We start from the raw sequence: 11,950 nt of genomic DNA, 5'->3' as shown, positions 1-11,950 counted from the left end.
ATAGCTAGATACTCGGTACTCGTTAGTTCTTATTTTCTTGACAAACATCTATTTCCCTTTAAAGATAGCTAGATACTCGTTACTCGTTAGTTCTTATTTTCTTGACAAACATCTATTTTCCCAGTTGGGATTTATTTTGGTTTTTTTTTGCCTAGAACATGGTTTTTGAGTTTTCTCTTCTCAATAAATTTATTATTCTTATTTTCAATATTTCAGATACAATGTGGTTTGTTCAATTTATTGCAATTTTTGTGTCCATCGCTATGACCAAAGGTAAAATATGTAATTTGTTCAAATAAAAAGTTAAAGTTTAATAATGTAAATTCTTATATCTTGATGTTTTGTGTAAAATTAAAAGAGGCCTTCTGTGGAATTTTACTGAGAAGTTGGATTACAAAAAAAAAGAAATTTTGACTTGGTCCCCACTATAGTTTCAGTAGAAGTAAATTTTTCCATTTACTGATAGCGCCGATTGAAGGATTTATCTCTAATTGGAAGATGAGATGGATAGAAAGATAGATGTTACCGCCATATTGGTTGAGAATAGACAACAAACACATGTCTAAACCCTGATTGGATCAGGTGCTAATGGACTCCGCATACTAGAGTGGATCCCTTATTTTTTATTATAGTCTAGGAATTATGTTAAAATTATGTTAAAATTATATACAGGAATAGGGGTACCCTTTTGTACTTTATGTAAGCAATACTTATCTGGAAAAATGTTGAATTCTTGCATTTTTCCTCCATCTATCTCTGCATAAATCCGTAGGTTATTTATAAAATGGTACCGTTGTGAATATTACAACCCACTCTATAATGAATTTTCACTTGAAATTACTTGCGAAGTCCCATTCAGGAATGGAAAAAGTGGCAGAGTGTGAGTTCCATGGTGGTGTACTGCAAGGAGAAGTAAAACTGCATTATACTAATGATAATAAGGTCAGGACAAAACTTTAAATTAAAATATTTATTAATTAGATAAAAACAAACTTTTTTTAGGATATTATGATAATGGGAACTATAACGAATCTTACTCAAGGATATCACGGATTTCATATTCATGAGGTATTTGTATATTTCATCTTTATTCTAAACATTTCATCTTTATCCTAAACATTTCATCTTTATCCTAAACATTTCATCTTTATCCTAAACATTTCATCTTTATCCTAAACATTTTTCAATATTTTCTTTGCATTCTGTCTTATACATTTTAAAAACCTCTCATTGAATTGTATTATGTATTTTCGTTTCGTTTTTCCTTTTTTCGTTTTTAAAAATGATTTTTTAAAACCCTGAGGCAGAAGCCCAAATGAGTTGCGCGCATGCTCTCTCTCTGTCTTGTAATTCAAAGCGGCATGTGTGTTAACTGTAAACTGTTTGAACTGTGCAGTGTGTTAACTGTACAGTGTGTTAACTGTACAGTGTGTTAACTGTACAGTGTGTTAACTGTACAGTGTACACTGTGTTAATTGTACAGTGTACACTGTGTTAACTGTACAGTGTACACTGTGTTAACTGTACAGTTACACTGTGATAACTGTACAGTGTACACTGTGTTAACTGTACAGTGTACACTGTGTTAACTGTACACTGTGTTAACTGTACAGTTACAGTGTGATAACTGTACAGTGCACACTGCACAGACAGAATTAAAACAAACAATACTATTTAAGTTTGGAAAGCTGAGTAATAAATGTCTGGATGCTGGACCTCATTATAATCCAACCAATACAACCCATGGAAGTTTAACTTCGCCCAACAGGTCACTTATTTTATATAAATAAGTATTCAATAAAGGGACTGAAGGCGTTATATATCTTCCATTTATAGAGAGGCATCTCTGTTTCTTTTAAGCAGTAACTGACTAAGGATTAATAAAATATCTATGTCTCTAAATGTTACTTGTGGATCTATGTTGTAGAGACAATGAAGGGAATTCTCAGATTTCAACGCGTGTATTGAAATTGGAAAATGACGATATCTTCCTAAAAAAGGTTTAATAGCGTGAAACGTTGTAATTAGATATGTCACTCTTTAAATGAAAGGGTCACCTAAAACTAAGTCTACAGTTCCTTCAAATAAAATATAAAATAAAGAAACACCCAAAAAGTATGCACCACGAACCTATTACCCAATATCATTGTTTGCAAAATGAGCGTACTGCAGTTTCTGGGAGAAATGTAAGCTAAGTTCGGCCTGAGCAGAACTGAGTTAATTTGTTTACACTAATTCCAAAAACTATACAGTACACTGATAAAGGGGTTCCTGGAGTATCTTATTTATATCTCATTAAAGGATGAGAAAATGAGTTAATCAATATTTTAATAATGATTCAGCCTCTTCAAGACAATTTGCACGAGCACTGCTTCAAATAAGAAATTGTCAAATTTGCATCTTTGTAAATTAAAAAAAAACAAAGTGTGCTCAAGAAATTTAGGAGCTTAAAGGACTGTACACGTGATTTCAAATTACCCTTCATTAATGGAGTGTGCTAAACGTGTCTTGCGCTATATTCTTCAGAAACAATAGAGAAATGATCAGAATTAAACACTCTGAAAGCTTCCAGTTTCACAACTGAAGTTTGCATCCAGTTTGATCAATGTATTAGTGTCTGTTTGTCTGGTTTCCTGTCTGTTTGTCTGTTTCCTGTCTGTTTGTCTGGTTTCCTGTCTGTTTATCTGTTTCCTGTTTTTTTGTCTGGTTTCCTGTCTGCTTTTTTGGTTTCCTGTCTGTTTGTCTGGTTTCCTGTCTGTTTGTGTGGTTTCCTGTCTGTTTGTCTGGTTTCCTGTCTGTTTGTCTGGTTGTTGATTTTAATTGTGATCTGGGTGCGATTGGCATTAGTGTGCGTTAAAGAAACTGACTACTCGCCTTTAAGTATAGTTTCTAGTCCTTATATCTTTGCAACCTTTTAATACTTCAAACTTCCATTGGGTCAAATAATACAAATCTGAAAATTAGAGTTTGATGCGATTAATCAGTTCTGTTGTTGATATTTTCTATGAAATATGGCTATACTGAAACCTTATGTTATGTGAGCGTTACAGGACTCCAATATTCTAAAAGCAAAAAAATTTATTTAGCACTTCAGCTCTGCCACGTTATTCATATCATACATTTTTAAATCCCTATTTTTGATCGAGGGTTCACTTGGCACAATATTGTAAAAATTAAAAAAAATTGAATATAACAGATTAAAGAGAAAAAACATTTCATGCATTTTACCTGGATTTCTCAGGACTGACGAGGTCAAAAAAGACAAACGGAGAAAGAGGTATATGGGGAAATAAGGAAAAGTGGAAATTAAAGGGATGTGGAAAACGGAAAATTAGGGATTTGGGGAAAAAGATGTTAAGGAAAAAAGTGAAAAGAGCTATCGGAGAAAAGTAAAAATATGAATATGGAAAACAAGAAAAAGATGGAAAAAGGAAAAATTTAAAAATAGATCAAAAAAGATGTAGTAATAGGAAAAATGGAAAAAATGGAAAAGAGAAGGTTTGAAACGAAGTCAGAGAAAAAGAATTAAGAAAGAGGGAAAAGCTAAGAAGGAAGGAAATAAGAAAACTAAATCACTTTAAAAAAAATAATTGGGTTAAAAGCTAATTATTGTCTATAGTTATTTTAAAGTTTTGTTTTGATCAAAATACAAACTATCAGCCTGTGAAAACTGTTTTGAATATTAGTAAAATGAAAACTGTTTTGATTATTAGTAAAGTGAAAACTGTTTTGATTATTAGTAAAGTGAAAATTGTTTTGAATATTAGTAAAATGAAAACTGTTTTGATTATTAGTAAAGTGAAAACTTTTTTGATTATTAGTAAAGTGAAAACTGTTTTGAATATTAGTAAAGTAAAAACTGTTTTGATTATTAGTAAAGTGAAAACTGTTTTGAATATTAGTAAAGTGAAAACTTTTTTGATTATTAGTAAACTAAAAACTGTTTTGATTATTAGTAAACTAAAAACTGTTTTGAATATTAGTAAAGTGAAAACTGTTTTGGTTATTAGTAAAGTGAAAACTGTTTTGATTATTAGTAAAGTGAAAACTGTTTTGATTATTAGTAAAGTGAAAACTGTTTTGATTATTAGTAAAGTGAAAACTGTTTTGATTATGAGTGAAAAACTTAGAATTTTGAACCAAGAAATATAATTGCTAATTACAAAAAAAGTCAAATTGCCCTCAAATATATAAAAATATTTAAAAAAAGTCTCATTATTATTTCGAAAGTTTGAGTTAGGAATGGTTAAAAGTTTTGGCAAATAGTAACTAATTTAACTGTTTTATATGTTGCAACTATTAACAATAGAATTTAAGGGACTGTGCGGGAATTTCTAGTGACTCTCCATGCAATGATAGCAACTCTTAATTCATAACGTTACCTGAAAAACTTTGCCTGATCAATTGTGAATTAGATATGATTGTTTTAATTTTAAAAACTTCAAAAACTATTTTTTTTTAATTGGAGTTCCTCTTCAAAAGTGAATTGCTCATTTCAGCAGGAAAACATATTAGAATTATCACAAACACACATTTTTAAACCTTGAGAAACGACAATATCTTTCGCATTATTGATCAGATTAAGGTTTCAAGGGTACCGTTGCCATCTTTTTGCATAGACGATCACTGGAAATTACATTTATTCTCTCATTTTTTCAGACGATTTTAATTCTTTTTACCCTTGATAAATCCGAGCTATTCTTTAATAACTACAAGGTGTCCCAATAAACATGGGAATTCTTAATTAAGAATTAGCAATAAAGCCATTCTCATGATTACTGGGACACCTTTTATAAGACTTTCAACTGTTTAGACATGCTGGTGACTTGGAGAATATTCTGGCTGACGGGGAGAAGGTTGCCAGGGTCAACATGATGGTCATGAACATGAAGCTGGAGGACGTCATCGGCAGGTATAATCAATCAGTGCAGAGGGAGGAACTTTTGTAAAATAGGCCGCGTAAAATTTTGTAAAAAATGCCGCGTAAATTAATTAATCAGTGAAAAGTGCTGTCCTATATGTAAAGCTGGTTTTGATTGTAAATATTATGAACATGATCATGTTTAGTATTTACATGGTATGTGAGTACAATTTCTTTAATGTTAAGCATGCTGCTTTTCATAATTTAATTACACTGTACAAAGCTATTTTAATATTTATTATGTACATGTGCGGAACTTTGGTCGTATTGTAAATATTATATTATGCAAATAGCTTTGGTTCTTGGTTGTACAATTAATTGAATATGTATTGTGTACAGATCTGTGGTTGTGTATTTCAGTAAATATGTATTGTGTACAGATCTACGGTTGTGTAATTCAGTCAGTATATACTATGTACAGATCTAAGGTTGTGTACTTCAGTAAATATGTATTATGTACTGATCTATGGTTGTACACTTCAGTTACTATATATTATGTACAGATCTATGGTTGTACACTTCAGTTACTATATATTATGTACAGATCTATGGTTGTGTACATCAGTTAATATGTATTATATACAGATCTATGGTTGTGCACTTCAGTAAATATGTATTATGTACAGATCTATGGTTGTACATGAGATGATAGATGATCTGGGTCTAGGTGGAGCTGAAAACAGTCTGACAACTGGAAACTCTGGGGACAGGTCTGTACACTTTCCATGACATCAAAATTATTTAAAGGGATTATAAGCGTAATTTTAAGTGAGTGACCCTCCATACAAAGATAATAATGTTTGATTTTCAACGTTACCCAGAAAACGTTGTCTGATCAAGTATGAAATAGATATCCATGTTTTGTTTACTTAAACTGTTAGTTTGTTTGTGGGTTTCTCTGCAAAAGTGACTTGCGCATTTCTTGCTTAAAGAAATAATGTAGAAATCAAACACTATTGATGGAGTGAAACTTAAAATTACTCCGCCTTCCAGCACGTTCCGGCTTTTTTGAAATCGTTCCGTTTCTTTTCTTTCAATAGTTCCGTCTCACTCCGTCCCGTCCCGTTCAGTTCCGTTCAGTTCTTAGCTGAATGTTCTTAGTCGAATAATGGTTCCATCTCCCCGTTCCGTTCGTAGTTAAGAAAGTTTCCATTCCCCGTTCCGTTCTTAGTCAAGAAGATAGGAAGAGTTTGCTAAGAAAGTAAAAAAATGACGATTTTATAATAAAAAGTTTCTAAGAAAAACAAATGTTTAAAAACTTTTGCATTTCTTACATTTTCCAACTAAGCTCGGAGAGAAAATATACGCAAAAAAACAAATGTTAAGCGCACCAAAATGATTAAAAATTCACTTCGTACGTTTTTATAATCTTTTTGTTATTAACTAAGTATAAAAAGCCGTCTCTTCTTTGGTTTTGGGACTCCCTCTACTAATGACTTGAATTGTTTCAGGTTGGACTGCTGTCTTATACACTGGGTGGAAAGTTCCAGCACTAAACTAAATATTGCAAGGTAGTTCTTGATCCAGTGCAATGTCATCATTCGCCATTTCGGGTTACGTCAGGGACCTCGCGCTTCAAATGTGAAAGCATATACAGAGCGTCCCATATCAAATTAGACTATCTCCAATTTTTAACACCTAAATACGCACATAATACTCGAAAAATCTAGCATTTTCTGCAAAAGAAAATTCTGTTAGCCTTATTAAATTTTTCAAAATGATTCATTCTTTTTAAATATTCTGATTTGCTCTACAAGTCGTAATGTAGACCCTATTGACGCGGTCTAATTTGATGTGGGACACCCTGTATATATAAAGTAGTAATCTCTGTTTGTCTGTTTGTTTGGATGTCCGATCATAACTCATAAAACCCTTTACCAGTTTGCCTAAAAATTTGATTAATTGATTAAAATCTAGAAAATCTTCTTAAACATCTTACCACTAAAATTTCTGAAGTAAAATACAGCTCGGAAATGACGTATTGAACAAGATCTCAGAGCGCTGTTAATAAATTTGATTTATTTTTATAATTTTTATCGGGATTCACTAAAAATCGGATAATTTTTAAAATACATTTTATTTAAATTATTATAAAATGAATCCCTTATATTTTGTGATTTTTTGATTTTAGGAAACGTGTGCTGCGTAATTATAATTCAATACTTTTACAATAAAATTAACGTTGAAGCAAAACTTTAAAGAAGGCAAACTCTGATACTAGAAAAAACGCTAAACTCATAAAACGCTGCTAAGATATATTTTTTATCTAATTCTTTGGTTTGGCCTTGATAAAGTAAAGAATTCTAAAGAAAAGATAAATAATCAAATATTTTGCTTGGTAAAAACATTTAATATTTAATTTTACTTCTACAATATATTTTAACTCGACAATGCCCGATTCACACCGATACCTTTAAATAATAATAATACCTTTAAAAAATAACGACGACGAAAAATGTGACAGCAATGTATGAAATCTTCTTTAGGGCGCTATCATCGTCTTCTTAAACGTTTCAGGCTTAAAAAAGACAACATTTCATGAAATGTGCCAATACATGTACACTGTACAGAGTAGATATAATAATAAAATGAACTAATCGATTTTATTTCGTCGGTAATATCTTTTGAGAAACTGTAGGATAATTGTTACATTTTTCTCTATCGTTATTAAATAATAAAATTACGATTCTTAAATTGTACAGGGTGTCCCAATAAACATGGGAATTGAGAAACTACTTGAAAGTCGTCCATGATTTCTGATATTTAATGCATTACAAAGAAAGTAAAAAAAAACAAGGCTGTACGTCTGACCAGGTTATCATAAAGTGGTCTACATCTACTTTTCGTGTTTCTCAAAAATTGAAGAAGAAATTAGATATTGAGACAATTTTGATTTATTAAATAAATTGAAATGTGCACACATTTTACAACATCTCCTTCAATTTTGAAGATACAACTATGTTAGACCACATTTTAAAAATCTCATGGACCAGGCGTTATTGATATTAGATTAGATGTTTAATCTGGACTACTGCAATATTTGTGTTCATGAAAAAATGCCGCATTGATCAAAGACGATATAAAAGTCGTCAGTGAATTCCCATTTTTATTGGGACAACCTGTATTTCCGAAATGGACAATTCTTAAAAAGTTCCTATACAATACTACACTCTAAGCTTAACTACCATACATAGTGGTAAAACATCTATATAATAAAACAAGACATTCGTATATATATATATATATATATATGTTGCCTATTGCCGGCCAAACGGCTGGACCAATTGGACTGATTTTTTTTGTGGACACTAAGGGGTGGCCGATGAGTGTTATAGGCTAAAAAAAAATCGATTTTTTTTTCTGAAACATTTTATTTTTTTATTTTTTTTTTCCACGGGCAAGGCCGGGCTCTTAAGCCAATGTTAAATAAAATTACTTTAACAAGTGTTAATCAATCCTTCAATGCGATTATAAAATTAAAGATTTTAATGGGATTTTTGTGACAAGTTAAAAAAAGAAGAAAAAAATACAAATATTTTTTTCTTACTTTCATGTTTATCTTTTGTCCAATTTTAACATTTTTTTATCTAATATTTTTATCTAATATTTCGATATATTTTAGTGGATTACTGTTTGTGCTTGCAAGCCTTCTGGTCAGATTTCTGTAAACGAAAATGTGGAAAAATTTGAAAAATGAAAATTTTAAATATCCAGATTATTTAAAATTCCAAACTTGTTACATTTGAAGATCACTTCTCATATTTTGTTCATAATACGGAACTTACCAAAAACATTTCAAAATTATGAACATTTTGTTCTTAATTACGAAATTTATTTTTTTTATTATTATAGAATTACGTTTTACAAAAACACACAAACACAAAATTACAAAAACACAGGGTGCTTAAAAAGATCACTTTTACGTGTTTATTGACGACCTTTATTTAATTAAAACAATCACCAAAAGTAACGGGATTTTCAAAATAACGAAACATAAAATTTGTAACTAACCAATAATTGACATTCTTTTTGTAATATCTAACAAATTTGACGTAATTTTGATTTTCTTTTGGTAGTCAATAAATTACAGAAAACATATTTCTTACAGTTTGTAATATAGTTAAACACTGAATTTATGAAATGTCGTCTTGAACATTTTTCAATGGGTTTCATACTATTTTTGCGAAAATAAATAAATAGCCATGAATATGCCGGAACAGTTTTAAAGATCTTTGTAAATAATCATTCAATTACAAAACTAAATATCTACAACATTCCATTATCAGAAAGTAAAGAATACGACATTACGACGTTCTTTCGATGTATTTAATATTTAGGGTTTAACTATGTAACAAGCCATCATTGACTGTTAATCATTAATTTACAATTGTAAATATTTGATAAAAATTTCCCTTAAAATATTTTCACCGACTGTCGAATTTTCTATTCAAATATTACTTTTTTAACACTGTAAGGCAATATAAAATAGATCTCATATTCACTGAAACTTTAATTAATGGTAACAAACCTTTACAATTAGTCATTCTTAAAATTGTAAAATAGTTAAAAAGAAAAAAAAACGGTTAAACATTTGTTTAAATTATGTAAAGATTTCCGTTTTAAAATTAGTTAGAAATTCTTCTGACATTTAGCTGCACCCTTTAAATCCATTGTATACAGGGATGAGAATTAAATGACGATCTGAAATTCTTTAGTTCTGACGATCTTATTCTTATCATTATCATTCTTATCATTCCTCTGAAATCTCAACTTTTGTGGGTAAGCAGTGCACATAGCTTTAATATTCATTGTCAAAGTTAATTATAAATGTCGTCTTTTATGTGTAAAACAGAAAATCTTCCATTCCGTGATAATCGAGCTTAAACTGATGCACATTAATCACTAGCACATTCTTAAATTTGAAGGAAAAAATATGATGTAAGTTTTTCGTGTGATACGTTATCTTAATACTTATAAAATATATCTATATGTAAAGTTGTCCAGTTTTTTTTAAAGTTTACTTTTATTATAAAAAATGGAAATTAGTTTTTGTTTCGTTTTTGTGTATATTTTCTTTTAAAACCAAAATTTATCTTTAAAAATGTGCAAATTTGCAAAAAATTGTTTTTTTGTGCAAAATCCAGTTATAAAGTAAAAATGGTTAAAACAAAAAAATTGTCCAAAAATGATATAATACACATTTCTGAAAAGGCCTTGACCATGCCATTTCAAATATGCAAAACTATTTGCAAAGTTTTAAATAACCTGATGTTTAATTAAAAAAAAACTAAAAATATGCAAATTTCTTTTGACGGGTTGTTTGCAAATATGTTAATAAATTTTTTTGCAAAACTTTTGCAATCCGTTTCCTTATGTCGGAGGCTTTACAAAAAACTAAAAATTATCAAAATCTGGCAACTGAAAATGGGTCAAAACAAAGATTTTGTTTGTTACAACAAAAAGTAGTTATTCAGGCAGAGGACCTGGGGACTCCAACCATATTCTAACTTATCCAACCTTATTCAACCTTTTCCAACATTTTCCAACCTTATCAAACCTTATCAAATCTAACCCAACCATCTCCAAACATCTAAAACCTGATTCAACGTTATCCAACCTTATAAAACCTTATCTAATGTTATCCAATTCATTTTCCAACCTTATCCAACCTTATCCACCTCATACAACCTTATCCAACCTAATCCATCCATCTCCAAATATCTCCAACATTATCCAACCTTATCCAACCTTATCCAACCTTATCCAACCTTATCCAACATTATCTAACCTTATCCAGCCTTATCCAAACCATAAATACACCATGTTGGATAAACCATATTTAAACGTATCCAACCTTATCCAACCTTATCCAGCCATATTTAATATTTGTCAAAAAAAAATTTTTTTTTTTACATTTGCATATTTTTTCAATTTTTCTAACACCCAAACCTCAGAAATTAGCAGTCTTTTCAATGAGCTTGTCTTGAAAAAATGGGCTATGATCAAACATTGCAACCCTTTACCTTTACTCTAGGTCTTTTTCTGTGGGGGGAGCCCCCCCCCCCCTCTGGCTATACATAGATTCAGACTACATAGGCCTTATATGGTTAACAAATATAAAAAACCTTTTGAAAATCCACAATTGAAACCAGAAAACGAGTAAAATATTCCATTTAAAAAAATTATGAATAAGAAATAAATAATTGCAATTATTTGTAATATTCAAGATCTTTGGATCTAATGGGCCACATTCTTAATTGTGTATACCTACAATATATTCTACATATAACAAACCGTCTGGCTAATTGACCCTAAACAAATAATAATCTGACATTGCTTGCTCTAAAAACCGCATCAAGTCGTGAGTACGGTTCAAATATATAATTAACTAATTTACAAACCTATTCTTAAACTCATAGATCTTATACTATATTGCAGTCCTTTGTAACTATATTTGGCTGCAGGCATAGCACCAAGTACAGGGTCATAGATTAACAACAATACAGATAGAACACTAGATGTAGTCTTTTCAAGAAAAAGGTAAGGAGAATGGGACAAGGATAAGAAAAAGGTAAGGAGAATGGGACAAGGATAAGAAAAAGGTAAGGAGAATGGGACAAGGATAAGAAAAAGGTAAGGAGAATGGGACAAGGATAAGGAAAAGGTAAGGAGAATGGGACAAGGATAAGAAAAAGGTAAGGAGAATGGGACAAGGAAAAGAAAAAGTTAAGGGTGATGGGACAAGGAAAAGAAAAGATAAGAGGAATGGGACAAGGATAAGAAAAGGGTAAGGGAGATTAGGGTCCGTTTTGGCACATTCAAAGGATTTTGGCATAAAATGTTTTCTAATAGAACCTGAGATGTATCACACACACGGATATATACTAAAATGGATGGATCATAGACGAGTTTCGATGTAATTTTCTGGGTGGGGTGTTATGCAGTACAATGGAGTTCTAGCAGACAATGGACCCTGGACCAGCTCTTGCATAATTCCTTTCTTATTTAGCCAATCAGTTATATTCCACT

General features: G+C 30.7%; 1 protein-coding gene across 2 annotated transcripts; it reads left to right on the top strand.

Moving 5' to 3' along the window:
- The first annotated feature begins 218 nt into the window (after positions 1-218).
- LOC111712239 (superoxide dismutase [Cu-Zn]) lies at positions 219-8,607 on the top strand. 2 transcript variants are annotated; one of them, XM_023486806.1, is made up of 9 exons: positions 219-273; positions 860-942; positions 1,003-1,068; positions 1,680-1,768; positions 3,242-3,277; positions 4,814-4,912; positions 5,548-5,631; positions 6,373-6,432; positions 8,544-8,607. In XM_023486806.1, exons 1-9 carry the CDS (start codon positions 222-224, stop codon positions 8,587-8,589), a joined length of 615 nt encoding a protein of 204 aa, XP_023342574.1. In that variant the 5' UTR covers positions 219-221; the 3' UTR covers positions 8,590-8,607. The 2 variants fall into 2 exon arrangements, with proteins under 2 accessions (XP_023342574.1, XP_023342575.1); XM_023486807.1 differs by lacking the exon at positions 3,242-3,277.
- Positions 8,608-11,950: the final 3,343 nt, after the last annotated feature.

The sequence above is a fragment of the Eurytemora carolleeae genome, unplaced genomic scaffold (assembly GCF_000591075.1).
Source record: "Eurytemora carolleeae unplaced genomic scaffold, Eaff_2.0 scaffold1247, whole genome shotgun sequence".
NCBI lineage: Eukaryota > Metazoa > Arthropoda > Copepoda > Calanoida > Temoridae > Eurytemora > Eurytemora carolleeae.
Note: the sequence above shows the minus strand (reverse complement) of the source record. Positions and strands in the feature narration are given on the sequence as shown.